The following is a 22969-nucleotide window of genomic DNA, read 5'->3' as shown; positions in this document are numbered from 1 at the left end:
ATCCACTCTTCGCAGAATGAGCACGGAAAAATCAAAAACAAAGCAACACTACGCTTACGGCAAGGCAATTAAAACCAGATTCGCCACTTTCTTACCACACACTTAGTTCCCTTGGTTGGGCTAAACAAAATTGGCTCTGTTCATCAGCGAACGAGAAGTAAAATACATCCGCACAACGTCTCGGAACATACTAGTTGTTCGGTATAGTGATTACCGTGTATAAATTAATAGGTCTTCGAAATCAACGAACGAAACATTGCCAGCAGAAAAGGCAGCCAGAAGCATTTGCGCCTTGCATGGGGATAATGCCATTAGACAGAGCACGGCAAGGAAATGGTTTCTAGTTTTAAAGAGGATCGTTTTGAAATTAGTGACTCTTCACGTTCAGGAATATCTTCACGGTTTGATGAAGATCATTTGCACGCATTAACCCAAAAAATCCACGCTAATGTACTGGAGAACTGGCAAATGTGATGAGTTGTGAACATTCCAACATCGTGCTATCGTTCGCATGCAATGAGGAAGGTTCAAAGATCGAGCGTATGGGTACAGCATGCTCTTGCCAAAAAAAAAAAAAAAAAAAAAATTATCAGCAAGTGGCCATAAGTGCATCTCTGCTTGTCGTCATTAATTGGCTCGCGAACAACACCGGTCATTCCTATCCTCTATCGTTATTGGTGACGGGAAATGGTGTCTATAAGTTAACAAGAAAAATAAAGGAACTTTTTTGCCCAAAGAAAGCAGCAACTGCCTGTACAAAGGCCTGCGTGCACCCACAAAAGATGCATCTGGTGAAACAGCGACGGCATGGTGTATTACGAATGGTTTCCCCGAGGTGTAACCATCACTGCTGACATTTATTGTCAATAACTGAGACGTCTTGCCCACGCAGTCCAAGAACAGCGACCAGGAAGGCTGCGTGAAGTGATGCTAATAGACGATAACAGCACCCAAATTCTGCCAGGCTGACAACAAACCCTATACAGGAGTTGGGTTGGGAAGTCATTCTGCACCCAGCCTTATTCACCTGATCTTGCGGCCTCAGAATGTCACCCCTACCGCTTTCTATCGAACAATCTTCAAAGATTCCTATCCGGATGAAAATGCTCTCCTCGAAAACTTCTTCGCCTCAAAACCACATGATTTCAACAGTCGCGGAATCTAGAAGTTACCCCTGCGTTTCAGACAGTTATAAATATTGAAGGAGAATATATCATTAATGACAAAAATCTTTATTATGCGTATCGGCTGTGTTTATTAAAGTGATGGAAAAATGCTACGAACTTGTGCACCAACTACTTATGCACCATCTCATATCGCAAAGGGTACACGGACAGGAAACACTGGCGGGCCAGAGACTGGCAACTGGGCACCCGGAAGCCCATGAATGAAAGAAAAAGATTGCCAATAGTAACAAGATTACAAGTTGATCGTCACTCCTTTTGAGTGTGACCAGTTTTATTTGTACACTACTGGCCATTAAAATTGCTACACCACGAAGATGTGCTACAGACGCGACAGGAAGAAGATGCTGTGATATGCAAATAATTAGCTTTTCAGAGCATTCACACAAGGTTGGCGACACATACAACGTGCTGACATGAGGAAAGTTTCCAAACGATTTCTCATACACAAACAGCAGTTGACCGGCGTTGCCTGGTGAAACGTTGTGATGCCTCGTGTAAGGAGGAGAAATGCGTACCATCACGTTTCCGACTTTGATAAAGGTCGGATTGTAGCCTATCCCGATTGCGATTTATCGTATCGCCACATTGCTGCTCGCGTTGTTTGAGGTCCAATGACTGTTAGCAGAATATGGAATCGGTGGGTTCAGGAGTGTAATACGGAACGCCATGCGGATCCCAGCGGCCTCGTATCACTAGCAGTCGATATCACAATCATCTTATCCGCATGGCTGTAACGGATCGTGCAGCCACGTCTCGATCCCTGAATCAACAGATGGGGACGTTTTCAAGACAACAACCATATGCACGAACAGTTCGACGACGTTTGCAGCAGTATGGACTATCAGCTCGGAGACCATGGCTGTGGTTACCCTTGACGCTGCATCAGAGACAGGAGCGCCTGCGATGGTGTACTCAACGACGAACATGGGTGCACGAATGGCAAAACGTCATTTTTCGGATAAATCCAGGTTCTGTTTACAGCATCATGATGGTCGCATCCGTGTTTAGCGACATCGCGGTGAACGCACAGTGTAAGCGTGTATTCGTCATCGCCATACTGGCGTATCACCCGGCGCGATGGTATGGAGTGCCATTGGTTACATGTCTTGGTCACCTTTGTTCGCATTGACAGCACTTTGAACAGTGGACGTTACATTTCAGATGTGTTATGACCCATGGCTCTACCCCCTCATTCGATCCCTGCGAAACCCATTATTTCAGCAGGATAATGCACGACCGCATGTTGCACGTCCTGTACGGGCCTTTCTGGATACAGAAAATGTTCGACTGCTGCCCTGGCTAGCACAGTCTCCAGATCTCTCACAAATTGAAAACGTCTGGTCAATGGTGTCCGAGCAACTGGCTCGTCACAATACGCCAGTCTCTACTCTTGATGAACTGTGGTATCGTGTTGAAGCTGCATGGGCAGCTGTACCTGTACACGCCATCTAAGCTCTGTTTGGCTCAATGCCCAGGCGTATCAAGGCCGTCATTACGAAGAGAGGTTGTTGTTATGGGTACTGATTTCTCAGTATCTACGCACCCAAACTGCGTGAAAATGTAATCACATATCAGTTCTCGTATAATATATTTGTCCAATGAATACCCGTTTATCATCTGCATTTCTTCTTGGTGTAGCAATTTTAATGGTCAGTAGTGTACTTCTTGGATGAGAAACTTGATTGCTGTTTCAATATATTACTAGCAACGCTGTAAGAGCTGTCTGTAGGAAATGAAGCTGTCAACAGTAATCTCGAAACGGAGAGCGGCCCCTAGTCCCGTGTAATCACTGCGACTGCAGCTTGCGCTCCTCATACGGCAGCTGACGCGTTGTTTTCTGTTGCAGACGGCGCTGCAGGGCGGTGGGGTGGTGCCGCTGCAGCCACGAATGGCCCAACTGGAGACGCTGGAGGCTAAGGTATGTAAAGCTACCTTCCCAGACACTTCACAAGTATTAAGTAACATTTGTTAGTTGGCAACGGGAGTGTTCGTAGAAGACCGCGAGAACAGTGTAGGAAAATCCTCTGCTCAAAATGTGTGTGGCAAAGACATGAACACTGTATTACATATTAAATATACTACATCGAAAGCTGACAAGTAGCTCCGACAATATAAGGAGTTGAAAGGTAAAGTGAACAGAAATAAGAGCTCATGTCTTTAAGTAACTGAATTTGTCACGTTAAGATTGACATGACCCTGTCTTTCAATAAAAATCAGCAGATAATTATATGTTCTTGAATTCTGACTTTCCTTCAGGATATTAATCTCCCATTTACAGTCAAAGACACAAATTACATTTCACATAATATATTTATAGTATTAGACCTATGATCCACAGAGCATCTGTTACAATTACGGATAGGCGAATATTTAACGTAGCTATTAAAATAATCGCTTGACTGAGTCGTACCTATTATACAAATAATAAGTTTCTCGCTGCACCGTATAAAGAAATAAATAAATAAAGGGCAAATCGAGTTTTCATTATCCACCTTGTTTTTGGATGTTTCTTAAGTACGCAGTTTTTATTTCAATGCTTTTCTTCTTGTCACTAAAATTTCAAACAAATCAATACAATTCGTGCCGTGCCACAGTAGCAGAAAGCATCAGAGTTCTATATCGCACCCTACTACGCACAGAAAGTTCCGTGCGGCCAGGATGTTATTGCGCCTACAACATTTAGCAATAAATGTTTTATTGCAGACAAGACTAAGAGTTACGACAGGCGCGGATAGGATGTTACTCGCTACTGGAACGCATTCGTTTCTTTGGTAACAATTAATAGGTACTTAGTTCCACTGCGCAGTCAGTTCCACAGTTTCGTCGAGGAAACGCTTGCAGCTTAGAGTCTATAGTACACTCTTGTGAGTCAGTCCTGTACTCGTGTATTATGCAAACGTGATACACTGTAGCAAAGGGAAGTACAATTATTTTACATTCACTTCCGCGTGTAGAAGGAACATAGTGTTATTGTTTGCTGAAGTCATCATGGATCTTAAACGAATCAAAGTTCAGATTGATTTCCTTAACCATGCAACATACTTAGAAAACACAGCTAAAATGATGTGAACTACTTCACTGGTTTCAGCGTACTTCAGTCTATGTGAGATCTAACAATCAACAAGCTTCTGGAACCTATCACATGGTTGGAACAGGAACGTTGTAATTCTACATCTACATCTACATCTATACTCCGCGAGCCACCTTACGGTGTGTGGCGGAGGGTACTTATTGTACCACTATCTGATCCCCCCCTTCCCTGTTCCATTCACGAATTGTGCGTGGGAAGAACGACTGCTTGTAAGTCTCCGTATTTGCTCTAATTTCTCGGATCTTTTCGTTGTGATCATTACGCGAGATACATGTGGGCGGTAGTAATATGTTGCCCATCTCTTCCCGGAATGTGCTCTCTCGTAATTTCGATAATAAACCTCTCCGTATTGCGTAACGCCTTTCTTGAAGTGTCCGCCACTGGAGCTTGTTCAGCATCTCCGTAACGCTCTCGCGCTGACTAAATGTCCCCATGACGAATCGCGCTGCTTTTCGCTGGATCATGTCTATCTCTTCTATTAATCCAACCTGGTAAGGGTCCCATACTGATGAGCAATACTCAAGAATCGGACGAACAAGCGTTTTGTAAGCTACTTCTTTCGTCGATGAGTCACATTTTCTTAGAATTCTTCCTATGAATCTCAACCTGGCGCCTGCTTTTCCCACTATTTGTTTTATGTGATCATTCCACTTCAGATCGCTCCGGATAGTAACTCCTAAGTATTTTACGGTCGTTACCGCTTCCAATGATTTACCACCTATGGCATAATCGTACTGGAATGGATTTCTGCCCCTATGTATGCGCATTATATTACATTTATCTACGTTTAGGGAAAGCTGCCAGCTGTCGCACCATGCATTAATCCTCTGCAGGTCCTCCTGGAGTACGTACGAGTCTTCTGATGTTGCTACTTTCTTGTAGACAACCGTGTCATCTGCAAATAGCCTCACGGAGCTACCGATGTTGTCAACTAAGTCATTTATGTATATTGTAAACAATAAAGGTCCTATCACGCTTCCCTGCGGTACTCCCGAAATTACCTCTACATCTGCAGATTTTGAACCGTTAAGAATGACATGTTGTGTTCTTTCTTCTAGGAAATCCTGAATCCAATCACAAACCTGGTCCGATATTCCGTAAGCTCGTATTTTTTTCACTAAACGTAAGTGCGGAACCGTATCAAATGCCTTCCTGAAGTCCAGGAATACGGCATCAATCTGCTCGCCAGTGTCTACGGCACTGTGAATTTCTTGGGCAAATAGGGCGAGCTGAGTTTCACATGATCTCTGTTTGCGGAATCCATGTTGGTTATGATGAAGGAGATTTGTATTATCTAAGAACGTCATAATACGAGAACACAAAACATGTTCCATTATTCTACAACAGATTGACGTAAGCGAAATAGGCCTATAATTATTCGCATCTGATTTATGACCCTTCTTGAAAATGGGAACGACCTGCGCTTTCTTCCAGTCGCTAGGTACTTTACGTTCTTCCAGCGATCTACGATAAATTGCTGATAGAAAGGGGGCAAGTTCTTTAGCATAATCACTGTAGAATCTTAAGGGTATCTCGTCTGGTCCGGATGCTTTTCCGCTACTAAGTGATAGCAGTTGTTTTTCAATTCCGATATCGTTTATTTCAATATTTTCCATTTTGGCGTCCGTGCGACGGCTGAAGTCAGGGACCGTGTTACGATTTTCCGCAGTGAAACAGTTTCGGAACACTGAATTCAGTATTTCTGCCTTTCTTCGGTCGTCCTCTGTTTCGGTGCCATCGTGGTCAACGAGTGACTGAATAGGGGATTTAGATCCGCTTACCGATTTTACATATGACCAAAACTTTTTGGGGTTCTTGTTTAGATTGTTTGCCAATGTTTTATGTTCGAATTCGTTGAATGCTTCTCTCATTGCTCTCTTTACGCTCTTTTTCGCTTCGTTCAGCTTTTCCTTATCAGCTATGATTCGACTACTCTTAAACCTATGATGAAGCTTTCTTTGTTTCCGTAGTACCTTTCGTACATGATTGTTATACCACGGTGGATCTTTCCCCTCGCTTTGGACCTTAGTCGGTACGAACTTATCTAAGGCGTACTGGACGATGTTTCTGAATTTTTTCCATTTTTGTTCCACATCCTCTTCCTCAGAAATGAACGTTTGATGGTGGTCACTCAGATATTCTGCGATTTGTGCCCTATCACTCTTGTTAAGCAAATATATTTTCCTTCCTTTCTTGGCATTTCTTATTACACTTGTAGTCAATGATGCAACCAAGTAATTAATAGTTCAGCACATCCCTAGTTACAATAAACACTAACTAGTAAAACTTGGTAATTGCATGCAATTTTAACTCCACGGTACAGCGACTGACGGTACAGAAGACGATTTACTGCAACAAATATCGCTAAAATCGGAATATAGTTGTAAATATCACAAAAGTTTTTTTTTATCTGTAATCTTTGTATATTAGGTTATAATATCAAACTGTGTTGGGGAAAACGTGTTCCTTGCGAAACACACAAGACTCCCACATATTGTCCGCCCAACAAACTGACTACATTGATGGAGAAAGAACAGTACTACATGGAAACGACTATGGTGACTACCGAATTAAGTGACGTCGTGAATACTCGTAGAGCATGCAGTAACACTCTCTGAGACATGCATTCGTCTTTCTCCCATATACATACTCCAGTTGATCCTCTGCGCATGTCGTTAACAGTAATATAACTCATAAAATCAATGTATATTTATGTAATCAAAATTTTTCGATCTTTATGAATGCTGGAAGATGAAGCGACTTGTGTCTCGATACGGTTATCAAGAAATCGCAGAAGAAAAACAGCCGAGACGATGACCTCCGGGCGGAGAACCTATAGCTCTGTCCCGTTTCCTTGGTTTCGTTGCCTGGAAAGCGTCACGAAAGGGGTGGGCGCTTTAATGCTATTGTTTTCTACGCCTTTGTATTGCCATTGTAGTGTTGGAATGCAAGGACACTGCTTTGGAGTAAATCATTTGCTTCTTGAGCTGTCAACCAGCAATATCAGTGCCGCAGTTCGGGGTTTGAAGGTGAAGGGAAATTGCGAAGAACATGACCAACAGACTAAAATGGCGCTATTCATCTGCAAACTCCCCGCCTCCATGACACAAGTGGCTCGATCGCATCAATGTTATGGATAATATGTTAGGATGCTCCTGGGAGAAGAAATAGTCCCCATTATAATTTAGCCCACAATTGGAATAGAGCCGGCCGGAGTGGCCGTGCGGTTCTTGGCGCTACAGTCTGGAGCCAAGCGACCGCTACGGCCGCAGATTCGAATCCTGCCTCGGGCATGGATGTGTGTGATGTCCTTAGGTTAGTTAGGTTTAATTAGTTCTTAGTTCTAGGCGACTGATGACCTCAGTAGTGCTCAGAGCCATTTGAACCAATTGGAATACAGGTGTCGGCGCACAGCGTCGGATCATTGGGTATATGCGTCTGCGTACTGTTGTAAATTCCCAAGCTCTTCAAACACGACCTGGGCTGAGGGCGTAGGACACTATGAATGATGATCCGTCTCTTGAATGGGAACTTAAGCTCTGCAGCCCCCCTGGGTAATGAGTTTCTCTCATCCTCGTTGCTTTGAGTTCAGTGATAAAACCACAGGTCAACCAAACGTCGTATGTTTGTACGTCGTCGTCACTGTCGTTGTTGTTGTGCTCTCGAAAGGCGCGCACAAAGTAATAACAGACAAATGAAAACTGAACTGCATACGTCCACCGTACCCCAATCAAAAACCAACTGAGGAATTCACTGTAGTGATACAGGCAGTAAGCACAAAGAGTAAATGAGGTGCCTAGAGGCAAAAATAGTAATCTCCATTCGAAAATTTTACAGTCGAAGCAGAAAATACTGTATAGAAAAAAGTTTACATAATATTTTTATCTTGAAGTAGCTGTAGTAACAAACACTAACGCTTTTAACTTGGAGATTGCTTTTCTTGCTTCTCACTTGTGGATTTTACCGATTTTGCACAATTGCAAGGTATGTAGAAAAGCTCTGAATGTATGTTTGAAGGCTGGAAATTAAATATGAGTGACAAAGATTATCATTATACACTGACGGAAGAAAACTAAACGCCAAAAAATAATTAACGTAGAATAATAAAATTTCGGGAAGACATTCGTCTAGGTAACATATTTTAAGTCATTAACATTCCAAGCTCACAGGTTATAATTCATTACAAATGTGAAAGGCTTGTACATTAATACCCGGTGTAGCCGCCAGAATGTTGAATGCAAGCATGCAAGCGTGCATCCAATGTTTCGTATAGGTGCTAGATGTCAATTTGTGGGCTAGAGTACCATTCCTGTTGCACTTGGTCGTGCAATACAGGGACGGTTAATCCTGTATGTGGATGACGATGGAGTTGTCCGATGATGCCCCACAGGTGCTCGATTGGAGACAGATCTAGTGATCGATCAGGCCAAGGAGACATGCCGACACTCTGTACGGCATGCTGGGTTACGACAGCGGTATGTGGACGAGCATTATCCTGTTGGAAAATACCCTCTGGAATGCTGTTCGTGAATGGCAACACATTAGAGCGATCCACCAGACTGACGTAAAGATTTGCAGTCTTAGGGTGCGTGGGACAACTAGGAGAGTACTCTACGAAATCGCACCCCAGACCACCCCAGGAGTGGCTCCAGTGTGTCTACCACGCAGACAGGTTGGTTACTGGCCCTCAAATGGCCGTCTCTTAACCAATACACAATACACAACACACGGCCATCACTGGCACCAAGGCAGAATCAGCGTGCATCAGAAATCACAAAATACCTCCGAGCTGCCCTCCAATGAGCTCTTGACACCACTGAAATCGCAAATGGCGGTGGTTCAGGGTAAGTGGAATGCACGCTACAGGGCGTCTGGCTCGAAGCTGTCCAAGTAACCGATGTGTAACAATTCATTGTGTCACTGTACTGTCAACTGCTGCTGAAATTCCTGCTGCAGATGCAGTACGATGCGCCAGAGACATACGCCGAACACGATAGTCTTCCCTTTCGGCAGTGCCATGTGGCCGTCTTGAGCCCGGTCTTCTTGTGACCGTACATTCTCGTGACCACCGCTGATAGCAATCATGGCTACATTTCAGCAATATCGCAGAAGGAACATCCAGCTGCTCTTAGCCCTATTACACGACCTCGTTCTAACTCAGAAAGTTGTTGTTAATGGCGTCTTCGTCGCTTTAAAGGCATTCTTGACTAACATCAACTCACCACGTCCAATCTCAAAGGTAACTAACGCACATGCCCATTACAGCGTGTAGTTAAAGCAAACCCGATTTGCGTCCTCGCTGTGGTGCTATTAGCACCACTCTTTACGTGACTGGCACGAAATTTGATGAGAGAACATCTTTCAGATGCAGAAACACGCCTACCATCTTTCGTTATGTCTCAGAACTCCTTGATGCTGCGATTTTTTCCGTCAGTGTACATTTGTGTTAACCAGAACAGTGTTTCTCACCGAAGTCCGTTTGCGGTTGGTACACAACCGCAGTTATCTCGTAAGCGGCAGAATGACACCCTTTCACTCGTGTCGGTTTTCGATACTAATTATGGTGGACTCTACGTACAGACATAAATACATTGTGCCTAATTATCGAAGGCACTGTCGGTTCTTAAAGCGAGATACAACTCATACACTCTCTTCTGAGTCGGAGGCGGTCACGTACGGTTCTCCGCACGAAACGAATAATTTCGCTCTTGCTCTGTCTTAGTAAACAAAGTAATTCCTGCAACTGTCGTCCGGGTAGCGCCCCACGTTTACCAGGAAAGAGAAGAATGTAGCACAGGGCAGAATGCTCTCTCTCTCGCTCTCTCTCAGGGCAGAATGCTCTCTCTCTCTCTCTCTTTTTCTGTCTCTCTCTCTCTCCCTCTCTCTCTCCTTCCCTCTCTCTGTCTGTATGTCAGCAAGTTATTACACCCTGTACCATTGCACCCCTCGACCTACACGCTGGAACGGATGATCCAGCTTGAAGCCCCTAGCGTGGCAGCCGCGTAAACATAGGAACAAAGCGCTAAGAGCTCTCCAGCACCGAAGAGCTCTCCCGTGTTTTCAAGCCTCAGAGGAAGGGCGTATCCCTCACCAGGCCAAATACGACAACGACAAGTAAGCGGTACCGTGTGCAAGCCTCTCAGGCTCCACGTTCTCCTGCGTCAACAAGCAGATTATTCACGTTAGCCTATATGGCGAATGCAGCGTGACACCACCATTTATCAACTAGGTGCAGTCCCCTCACGTAACGACACTGGCAACGTATTTGGGAATTTCTGCCTCAAGATTTGCATTCCACACCTTACTCTTCCGCTTGCAGAGTTGCATACCTGGTAACAGTATGATGACGCTGTAAATTGCGGATTTCAAGGAGTTCCTTGCGGGATGGGGGAGTGGCTCTGTACGTAAAAAAACAGTATTCCATTTGAGTCCATAGACGTATCACAACACCGCACTGAACAGATATTTGAAAGTTGTGCAGCGTTAGTTGAATTTAGTGAAACTAAACTTCTAATTGTTGTTGTTTATAGATCCCCTAACTCTGACTTTAGAGCATTTTTGCTTACTCTAGAGAGGGTTCTTGCTTCACTTTGTAGGAAGTACCAGAAAGTAGTTATATGTGGTGACTTCAGTATAAACTTTGTATATGACTGTGCAAGAAAAAGGGTGTTGGTAGATCTCCTAAATTCATGTGATCTGATGCAAACTGGGTTTTTTCCAACTAGGGTGCAGGGGAACAGTAGCACACTCATAGACAATATTTTTATTCATTCTTCAGTACTTGATGAGCATTCTCTTAGTATAAGCGTGAATGGCCTTTCAGACCATGATGCACAAATTTTAATACTAAAAGGTTTTTGTACTCAAACCAATGTCATATTTAATTACAAACAGCAATAGAGTTCTTTTAAAACTTGTCAAGGAACAAGAGTGGCAGGATGTTTATAGTGCCGATAATATAGATGATAAATACAATGCTTTCCATAACACATTTCTCATGCTCTTTGAGAGTTGCTTTCCATTAGAACATTCTAAATGGGGTATTAGCAGTAATGGACAACCCGGGTGGCTGACTAGTGGGATAAGGATATCATGTAGAACAAAACGGGAATTACTTCAAAGTGTTAGAAGTAGTCACAATCAAGCTACAGTAGCCCATTACAAACAGTATTGTGAGGTGCTTAAAAATGTTATTAGGAAGGCAAAGAGTACGTGGTATGCAAATAGAGCAGCTAATTCACAGGATAAAACTAAAACCATATTGTCAGTTGTGAAGGAAGTGTCTGGTCAGCAGCACAAGGTCGATGATATAAAGTCAGTTTGCAGTAAAAATATTTCTGTTACTGATAAATCAGATATATCTACAGTATTTAACAATCATTTTCTGAGCATTGCTGGTGAATTAAATAAAAATTTAGTTTCTACAGGAAATCATATAACTTTCTTGGCAAATGCTTTTCCGAGATTGATGTCTGAAACACTCCTCTGTGATACAGACAAGAGGGAGATTGAGTCAATAATTAAATCACTGAAGACTAAGGACTCTCATGGTTATGATTGAGTGTCTAGCAGAATATTAAAGCACTGTGCTGCACATGTTAGCACAGTATTTAGCCATATTTGTAATTTTTCCTTTAGGAATGGTCAGTGTCCTGAGCGATTAAAGTACTCAGTAGTAAAGCCGCTTTATAAAAAGGGAGAAAGGGATAATTTAGATAATTTTAGACCTATTTCTATGCCATCAGTGTTCGCAAAAGTTATTGAAAAGGCTACGTATGTAAAGATAATTGATCATTTTATATCATACGATTTGCTATCAAATGTACAGTTCTGCTTTAGAAGTCGTTTAACAACTGAAAATGCTATATTCTCTTTTCTCTGTGAGGTACTGGATGGGCTAAACAAAAAATTTCGAACGCTTGGCGTATCTTTTTATTTAACTAAGGCATTTGATTGTGTTGATCACAAAACATTGCTCCAGAAGTTGGACCATTACGGAATATGGGGAGTAGCTCACAATTGGTTCACCTCTTGCTTTAGCAACAGGCAGCAAAAGGTCATTATTCACAATGTTGATAACAGCTGTTATGTGGGATCTGAGTGAAGTACTGTCAAGTGGTGGGTGCCCCAGAGATCAGTGTTGGGTCCGCTCCTGTTCCTTATTTATATAAATGATATGCCCTCTAGTATTACGAGTAACTCTAAAATATTTCTGTTTGCTCATGACACTAGCTTGGTAGTAAAGGATGTTGTGTACAACATTGACTCGGTTTCAAATAGTGCAGTACATGACCTCAGTTCATGGCTTGTAGAAAATAAACTAACGTTAAATCACAGTAAGACTCAGTGTTTACAGGTTCTAACACACAATTCAACAATACCGGACGTTTTAATGTCACAGAACGGGCATATGATTAGTGAAACTGAACAGTTCAAATTTCTAGGTGTTCAGATAGATAGTAAGCAGTCGTGGAAAGCCCACGTTCAGGATCGTGTTCAAAGACTTAATAGCCGGCCGGAGTGGCAGAGCGATTCTAAGCGCTACAATCTGGAACCGTGCGACGGCTGCGGTCGCAGGTTCGAATCCTGCCTCGGCATGTATGTGTGTGATGTACTTAGGTTCGTTAGGTTTATGTAGTTCTAAGTCTAGGGGACTGATGACCTCAGAAGTTAAGTCCCATAGTGCTCAGAGCCATTTGAACCATTTTGAAAGACTTAATACTGCCATTTTTACTATTCGAACGGTTTCAAAAGTGAGTGATACTTCGACACGAAAATTAGTCTAATTTGCTTATTTTCATTCGCTTATGTCATATGGTATTATATTTTGGGGTAACTCTTCCCATTCTACAAGAATATTTTTGGCTCTGAAACGGGCGGTTCGGGCAATAAGTGGTGTGAGTTCACGAACCTTTTGTCGACCTCTGTTCACGAATCGGGGTATTTTGACATCGGCCTCTCAATATGTATATTCCTTACTGTCGTTTCTTGTTACCAATATTAGTTTATTCCCAAGAATAAGCAGCTTTCACGCGGTTAATACTCGGCAGAAATCAAACCTGCATTTGGATCGGACTTCCTTAACTCTTGTGCAAAAAGGTGTTCAGTATAGTGCTGCATCCATTTTCAGTAAGCTGCCACTCGAATTCAAAACTCTTAGCAGTAATCCAAGCGCTTTCAAATCGAAACTGAAGAGTTTCCTCATGGGTCACTCCTCCTATTCTGTCGAGGAGTTCCTTGAAAAATTAAGCTGATTCTTAATTGTATTGCTGATAGCGTTTACTTAAACTTATGGACTGACTTTTTTCAGGTTCTTGAACATTTATTTTTATCTGTTATTACTTTTATGTTGTAATTTCATGTACTGACGCGTTCTATGACCTTGGAGATTTGCTTCTCAATTTGGTCCTACGGAACTTGACGTGTAAATAAATAAAAAATAAAATGAACTGACACATGCCTGAGTCTACAGACCTCTGAGCTGCTGTTAGATTTCCTCAAGTAATTACGTTATGACATCATTGATTAGCGGGACAGCCTCTGGTGTTTGATGGTGAAAGAATCCTCCCTTCAACTTATGGAAGGCGATTGTGAGTAGCAGTTGGTACTAATATCGAAATATCACTGTAGGGATCGCAAAAGTTTGTTCTGGATCTGCCTTGCGGTTGTTGTTTTGGAGCGTAACATTATATGCACTTCACAGGCATTTTATTTAAGAGCTGGTCTAAATTGTTGGAATCAATATATTGTACTAAGGGCGAATGCATATATCACACTGCGTATGGTGGAATGTTTGCCAATATTTTCTTAGCAAGCATGGAAAATAAAGAATTACGATACATCATTCAAAAGATGACTTCATCGCATTCCATGAATCTACCGACATACGAAACCCAAACGCGTAATTTGCAACCAGCTGTTTCAACTTCTTAGTTTTGGTTATATGATGCATATTCATGTTGTAACGCGCATCACTTTCTGTTCTACTTAGACTTCACTTTTGGTAGTATTTGTATGGATTGTAGCCATGTATGGAAGTGAAACATGGACGATAAATAGTTTGGGCAAGATGAGAATAGAAGCTTTCGAAATGTGGTGATGCTGAAGATTAGATGGGTAGATGACATAACTAATGAGGAGGTATTGAATAGTATTGGGGAGAAGAGGAGTTTGTGGCACAACTTGACTAGAAGAAGGGATCGGTTGGTAGGACATGTTCTGAGGCATCATGGGATCACAAATTTAGCATTGGAGGGCAGTGTGGAGGGTAAAAATCGTAGAGGGAGACCAAGAGATGAATACACTAAGCAGATTCAGAAGGATGTAGGTTGCAGTAAGTACTGGGAGATGAAGAAGGTTGCACAGGATAGAGGAGCATGGAGAGCTGCATCAAACCAGTCTCTGGGCTGACGACCACAACGACAACAACACTTTTGGTTTATAGCTTTCACCTATCGAAGGTAGTAACTCGCTAATCAGTGCTGTAAAAATTAGTGTGTTTATTCAGTTTTATTTCAATGTGCATTTCTGCTTTATCGCGTAACGTCGTTTCACTTCGTTTCCGATATTATTGTTCGTAGATATGTCTGATCTTCCATCTCTTATTCCTTTCTAAAATGCTTTGTTATGTTATACATTACCGGATACACCCTCTTATTCCCTGTTGGAAGTTGATTTCTAAAACCTTCAGTGGTGACGCTGAAGTCAGAATCCTACAGTGTTTAGTCCATAACACTTAGGTTTTTCGATAAGAATTATTCACCTCCGGCATACAGTGGTAAAATACACACACACACACACACACACACACACACACACACTCATACACATACACTCGGGATCGGAAAAACCGATCGGTTAAAACCGATACTGGTATTTTAGTTCTGAATAACCCGAATCTTTCGGTTTTTGTTGGGTCTCGGTTGTAACAGCTGTTATTTTATTTTTTTACTAATAATCGAGTAAAAAAACCGAGATATTAATTAGCCATAGCAGCAATGCTAATATTTTTCGTTTTTAAATAAATCTTTTTCAAAAATGGAGTAATTTTTATTCGTAAAATTTTGTATTGGTTTGAAATACTGCGTTATTATAGAAAATGAGAAAAGCGGTCAGCGCTATTTTAATACGAATGCCGAAAGAAACGAGCGACAAACTCATGGCATAAGAAATGGTACAGCACCGCTGAGACAATACTGTCCCTGTTGCCGTGTGTCGTGGCTTAAGATACGCGTGCATGTGGAGAGTGCGAGACTTGCACCCACGTAGTATATACGGTAGTTCTTCGCTGTCGTCGCCTGACGTACGTTGTATTGCAGTGGCACCAACCCCACTCTGAAAATGTTTTTAAAGTGACGTAGTAGTGGATGCCTGACATTAGTAAAAGAAGGGAACTATGGTAACAGCAAGAAATTAATTCATTGATAGTACACAATAAAAATAGAAACTAGCTCATCTACTGCCCGTGTCTACATAATGTCTTAATTTGCTTGTAGTCCTTTAAAACGGACAAATTATAACGAAAAACGGACTTCCTAAACCTGAGTTATCATCCTTTAACAGTGACTATTCGTAATGCTTAAATAGTGGTATGATCCCCGATTACAAAATGATTTTTGTGTAGAGTTTCAAAAAACTAGAATCAATAGGAGAATACCGGTGATTTGTTGTAGTATTCAACTGCTTTCCGAGGAAGCAGCGAACGATGGACAGACTTAAGTTTTCTTTAATTTGCCTATTTAATTTAATATTTTGATTCTACGTACCTTGAAACTGAGAGAGTAAAAATTTTTCAATCTTTGTTCGATTTCTACTTTTATTACAGGAAACAACATGAATAAAAAAACGGAAATCTGTTGTTTTGAGAGGTTTTAATAGCCAGGATAAACTGCCGTTAAAAAGAAAAAATGATATAGCCGAAAACCAGTTCTTTCAGCGATAACAGCTTTCCCTAACTTTAACGTCAGAGGCAGTTTTGGTGTCAACTTTCACTTGCTCATTTGCGACTTTTTTTTATCTACAGTTGTTACAAAGTAAGTCTGACAACAAGAAACATATCACTGTAACTCCCAGTCCAGTTCTTCAAACAAATTTCCTTGAACGCACAACGCTGGGCAACAAATATTGTTCATCTCAAATTCATAAAACCCATTAGCTCAGGGATGAAACACCATAATTCTTGTTCCGTGAAATTTCTGGCCAGCTGCCCGTATTAATAGGGGAGTTAAGTACTTTTGCCAGTACCTGAAGATGGCCTGAAGACTCTGCGCCGAAATATCGTGGCAGCAAATTACTGACAACTACATCTACTTCACAATTCACTCTACTGCGCGTGGCAATGGGTACCCCGTGCCACTACTAGCAATTTCCTGTTCCACTCGCAAATAGAAAGAGGGAAAGGCGTATGCCTCCATATGAGCCCTAATTTCTCGTATCTCATCTTCGTGGTCCTTAAACGCAGTGTATGTTAGAGGCAAGAGAATCGTTCTGCAGTCAGCTTCAAATGCCGTTTCTCTTAAATTTTCTCAATACTGATCCTGGAAATGAACGCCACCTTCCCTACCTTCCCTCCAGGAATTCCCGTTTGGGTTCCTGTGTGTTATTCGAACCTACCAGTAACAAATATAGCAGCCTGCTTCTGTGAATTGCTTCGATGTCTTCTTTTAATCTGACCTGGCACAGATCCCATACACTTGAGCAGTACCCAAGAATAGGTCGCACTAGCATCCTATACGCGGCCTCCTTTACAGATGAACCACACTTTCCAATGAGTGTCCCAATAAACCGAAGTCGACCATTCGCCTTTTCGTTTTTCTTACTCACCTGCATTGCCTTACATACCAACTAGATATTTTGTCTAACTCATCTTGCATCCTCCTACAGTCACTTAAATTCGACACAGTATCACCAGTAAACAACCGCAAATCATTTATGGATACAGGGGATAACAGCGCTACTATCACACTTTTCTGGGACACTCCGGGCAGTTTGCCCAAAATTTCACGGAACAATCGACACGCCGCGAAAGTTTTAAATTTGATGAAAATTTTTAAGTACAAAAAACTGAGTTTTGCTTTTTCCAGTGGTTTCGCGAGCTCTGTAAACGTTGCTTTGCAGACGACAGATGTAAAAGTGTGTCTGTGGTGTATGCTATTAATAAACGTACAACCTGACTGCAGACGGGACGCGCGGGCTCATTTACAAATGAACTGAGCGTTAATCATCACATACAGAACGAAGCACTTTCTTCAGGACAAGGGGTATAAATATCCTCACCATACGGGAATAATCTTAAACGAGACAAACGCTTTAACTTATCAAAGTCATCGAACCTTGCATTGATCTGCAACAAAACACAACACATTGAGGCTCGCCCGCAAGAATGTTCTGACAACATTTGCCCCGAAGGTAATTTGGCAAGAAGACTGTTGAAATTCCACGTTCAGCCACCCAGAGTTAGTTCCGTGATGTCGACAAATCGCTTACGGCGAACGCCGCTGGGATTGTGCCTTTAAAACGGCAGGGTATATTTCCTAACAGTGCATTTTACACTCAGGCTAATTTAATTCCGGACAAAAGATTTGCTATTTTTCTGGATTCTGCAGTCATCAAACTGAGTTTAGTGCCACGATAAAGGCACAAGTGAAGCGCACAGCTTGTATTACTTGGTTCTGTAGAAGTAGATTACGTCTTATACCGCCGCAGTTGCGAAAACAAAGACGGTCAATGATGGTATACGCTACATGCAATTCGTTTTAGAATGTTATGTCCACCTACGATACGTTTTTCATTTAATGTTTGCATATTACATGCGTGAACGTCCGAATGTAGTCAGTCATTACATTTCTTTCCATCTAAAACTGTAGCGCCACGACGTATTTCTGTCTTTCTAACAACACAGACAGTATACATCTCAATGATTTCTTCAGAAACAGGACCTGCCTGACGCGACGTATAATGTTCCTCAACTAAGAGAGCCTGTAAAAAAATAACTACACTACACATGTCAACAGGGTGCATAGATATGTTTAACTTAGTATACCGTTCCTAAAACTGGCTGTAACTGCTAATGAAGGAAAAATCCTTACATGTCACATTTTCTGCACACATTTGCTTAAATCCGTCGCAGCATACAGTTACACAAGTGACGAAAATAAGCCCAGGTTTTACTTATGTTTTCCCACCTACAGCACATTCTCTAATAGTCAGTTTAAAGTTGTAACTTAGAACTTCTACTGAAAGAATAGCACTTTTCGTCAGCTAACAAACAGCTGAAAAGACTGTTGTTTAATTGTTTTGAATGCTTGTTAAAATGCTTCGCGCATCATCACTTTTAGACAGTGGAAGTTAGCGATTATGATTGTACAGAACGGCACGCAGAGTCTTTACCTTCAGGAAATTTTCGTAGATATCATCCACGCATGATCATGAGCTTTTACCGATACATCATATTCTCTATAGAACGACTATTCCTCAGTAATCTGAAAATGCCTAGAGCTCCAGGCTACATGACCTCTCATCAAAAGAGAAGACAACGGACCGTTTTTGACTAATGAGCGAAATTAATCTCTCAGTAGCAGAGCACGCGGAAGACCCCTTTTCTGATTGGGCGAATAACACAGTAGCCTCAGCTTCATATTTTGAATCCCTTAACCCGGTACCTCCCTCTTGCGGCTAATCCCCGTTCAGAAATCCGTTTACGTGAAATTACAAAATAACATTTCCAAAAACAAATAAAACCAATTAAAGCAATGTTTAATGGTCAGAAGGACTGAAGTAAGTTCCATATTTCTAAAACTTGCTGCTTTGTAAGTATTATTGTTCCCCATGTGAGTGACTCACATCACGCCTGTACAACCGGATGCCTATGCTCCACTTATTACCAATTTCTATGATTCATACTTCACATACATGCTACATTCATTCCCTCATTCACTTAGAAAAAGAAATTAAACTAATATCGCCGAACAGAAATAATAATAACAGTCTGAAATTGAAATTATTACATGGTTTTTACGTATTTTCATCAAAATGCTGCTTGCTCCGTTATTTAAAGATCAGATATTTACATAAAATTCTTCACTGACGTCTGTATAAAACATATTAACATGTCAGGATGTTATTTCTCAAGGGAAGTCGTTGAGTTCTGCGTTTTAGGGAGGTTTTTTGTTATGTATATAAAGAGTTGAAATTCATACTGTTGTTATCTATAGTCTTCACAAAATGTTGCACAAAGTTTCACATCAGTTGTGTTATTAGAACTGCTTTTAATAATTGGTAGCGATGCATGTAATATCTGATGTCAGTTCAGTTCACCCGCAAGGCTTTGAAGAGCCGGGTGGCTCACGTACGAACTAATGTTCCTCTCCGCGTGTGAAAGTGTTCTCTGACATCATGACTCACGGCGTGTCGCAAGAAAGCTTCTGCCAGATTCCCTACGGGCGATGTACTTATTATACTGCTACGCCTCAAACCGACTCTTAAGAGACAACGAAACAAAACAGCTGCGTAGAGTGGAAATGCGACTGAGGTGAAAACTGTTTGGTGCTCACTGAAATAGACAAGGAGGCTTTCTTCAGGACCTACATTCCCGAAACAGTTCCTCATTCAAGTATGGAAAATAAAACAATAAAGACTCAAATTTGAATAAAACGGAAACCAACACCGAGGTCATTACTTAACCAGACCCCAGAAACACTTTAAACCAATCTTCAGAATACTAAATGTACGAAGTTCACCACAAATGGTTCAAATGGCTCTGAGCACTATGCGACTTAACTTCTGAGGTCATCATTCGCCTAGAACTTAGAACTACTTAAACCTAACTAACCTAAGGACATCACACACATCCATGCCCGAGGCAGGATTCGAACTTGCGACCGTAGCGGCCGCTCGGTTCCAGACTGTAGCGCCTAGAACCGCACGGCCACTCCGGCCGGCGTTCACCACAACTGAGTAAAAGGTGAACAAATTGTATAGAAGGAAGTGAAAGGAAAGCAGTACCCGTACAGAAGTCATCTTCTAATGTATGTAAAAATCAACATGTATTTCGCGAAGCGGTCTTGCGAAACTCAACTTGCAGTCCAGAACGCTGCAGAGACTGGTGCTCAGGTTGACACAGCGCTCCTTTACTTACCGACGGCATTCGATAGCTCTGGACTATCGTTTAGTGGACAGAAAACGAACTTACCGAGTATCGCACCAGATTTGTAACTGGATTCGGGACTTCCTCGCAGAGAGATCTCAAATCGTCGTTCTTAAGTGAACATCGACAGGTTATAGGTAAATTCAAGAGCATGTATACTCTAATGGGTATGCCAGAAGACTTATGGGGCCATTCGCGGACGGTGCTGTTGCCTTAGGAAGGTTGCAACGCCTAAAGAATGTAGCGAACTGAAGGAAGACCAGCAGAGGCTCGACTGCTGGTGCAGGGTCTGGCAGTCGACCTCGACCGTAAATACACTGAACATATTGACCAACAGAATAGGCAGAGAGATCGATCACGGCTCGATTGTGCTATTCGTGGTAAATTACTGGGAAGAGTAATAACCGAAAGTACCTAGAAGTGACAGTCCGGGGCAGCCTAATGTGGAATGATTACTTACAACTAACTGTAGGAAAAGCAGGTATCAGGTTGGGTTTCACTGGAAGAATTTTTGAGGAATCGTCGAAGAAAGAAGTGGCTTACAAAACACTTGTTCGACCGATTCTTGAGTACTGTTCGTCAGTGTGGATCCCTTGCCAAGTTCGATTAATAAAAGACATACGGAAAATCCACCGAGGAACGACACATTTCGTCACGAGCTCGTTTAGTCTGCGCCGGAGCGTTACGAAGATCAACAAAATCCAGTTGCAAACGCTACAAGGATGCATTTGTGCATCCGATATTGTACGTTCCAAGAAAAGTTGAGCAGCATATTGCTTCCTTTCGTACACGTCCTTCGAAATAACTCAGTAAAATTACCGCTTATGCGGAAGATTAGAAACACTGGTAGAAGCAGACCTCGGAGATAATCAGTTTGGATTTCGATGAAATGAACACCCGAGGCAATACTGACCCTAAGACACATCTTAGAAGATGGAGTGACGAAAAGCTACCTATGTTTATAGCATTTACATACAAGTTGTTTGTACGTCAAGTTCAGCTACTTGAGCCAGTGTTGACGGAAAACTTATGTACCGTATGGGTACCCAACTTTATAAGAATGATCTTCCGACCGTGTGCTGCAGGATTTGCGTTGTTAGTAGTGTTAGTGTCATCACTTACTATTAGGCGCCGGTACTGGTACGGCGATGCAAGGAGGATGTGGGATCGCATGAACCAAGAACATGCAACGTGAACGCTGTATCGTTACTGTGTTGTGCTTCGGCAACATGTGATTCTTGTTCTACGGGAACAGGTACTCTGGACTCAGTTGTTTTGATGCACGATGGGACTCCACCTCATATTGCGGGGGAGGTCACTCGGTTACTCCGTAACACATTTGGACACAACCGAATCATTTGCCGATCGTTCCAAACTGCATGGTCACCATGATCACCAAATTGGAAACCGTGTAATTTCCGGCTGTGGGGGTATCTGAAGGACAGGGTTTACCAACGAGACACTAACACACGTTGGAGGTTGAAGATGTCTATAGCGAAGGAGGTAGCCAACATCCCACCTGTGATGTTTCGGGCAGCAGTAGAGCAATCCCTAGTGCGGTTCCAGGCTGTCGTTGATATAGATTGTCGTCACGGCGAGGAACGCTTGTAATCTAGAACGTAAACCTGCCACGTAATAAATAAATACTACCCCTCTCAAGTGGAAATTGAAATATGTTTCTTTCAGTGATTTTTCGGTATTTCTCTTCCTCATGTCCTTACAAATGTTTCCATAATGCTTCATCCTCCTACGAGCGCTCGAATTTCATGGGGGCTTTGAAATTACTAGTTGAGAACTTAGTGAGACAGGGTTCCATCGTATCTCCGATGTTATTCAATCCGTATACTGAGCTAGCTGTTGTAGAAGCCCTAGAGAATTTGTAGTTCACGTCAGCCACAACAAGAAGGACGGCAGAGCAAAAGAGGTTTGTAATAAATGCAATACAACGAGCCTTATTCAGCAGGGGAAACGTTTCGCGCACATTTTCCGTGTCCTCCTTGGACGAGATCGACGACATAGCTGAACTGGGCTATGTTCAACCAGAAATACTCCCGTTATTTTTGTTAATTTTTTTTAACAAGTACAGATTCGTAAGTTGTTCACGACAAATTTCCTCATTTGGAAAATCAGTTGTATTTCAGTATTTCCCTCATATAGCTGTAGTAGAACTAATTCAACTTCTTCTAAAATTAGTTAAAACAACAAAGCGCGCTCACCCATCCTTTGTACGGCACAGGTCAACCAAGACTGCGGTTACAGTGGCTTCGATACCGGTGGATTCCGCCGACGACCGACATCGGTCGGAAACGGCCCAGCTTTTCAAATCAGTACGCCTCTACGTTCGCGGTCACACTATAGCCGATCTGATCTCCCGCACGAACAGCAGACTTCGATCTACAATCGGTGAAATTCAAGTCAGTTTGCTTTCTTCGGTCAAATCGACACGAAATATGAAGCATGATAAATTGATTAGTTAGTCCAAGATAGAGTGAATTTGTGGCATCCTGAGGATGAAAATATCATTATAGGGGTATAGGTCGGAGTCTA

General features: G+C 42.1%; 1 protein-coding gene across 1 annotated transcript in view; it reads left to right on the top strand.

Moving 5' to 3' along the window:
• LOC126416087 (uncharacterized) overlaps positions 1 to 22969 on the top strand; it is a 691436-nt gene that overhangs the window by 527397 nt on the left and 141070 nt on the right. The window contains exon 3 of the mRNA XM_050083583.1: positions 3034 to 3105. Coding sequence (XP_049939540.1) covers positions 3034 to 3105 — 72 coding nt within the window. The remainder of the gene's footprint in view (positions 1 to 3033; positions 3106 to 22969) is intronic.

This window comes from Schistocerca serialis, chromosome 1 (assembly GCF_023864345.2).
Source record: "Schistocerca serialis cubense isolate TAMUIC-IGC-003099 chromosome 1, iqSchSeri2.2, whole genome shotgun sequence".
In the NCBI taxonomy this organism is placed as follows: Eukaryota; Metazoa; Arthropoda; class Insecta; order Orthoptera; family Acrididae; genus Schistocerca; species Schistocerca serialis.
This window is presented reverse-complemented; position numbering and strand designations above follow the sequence as displayed.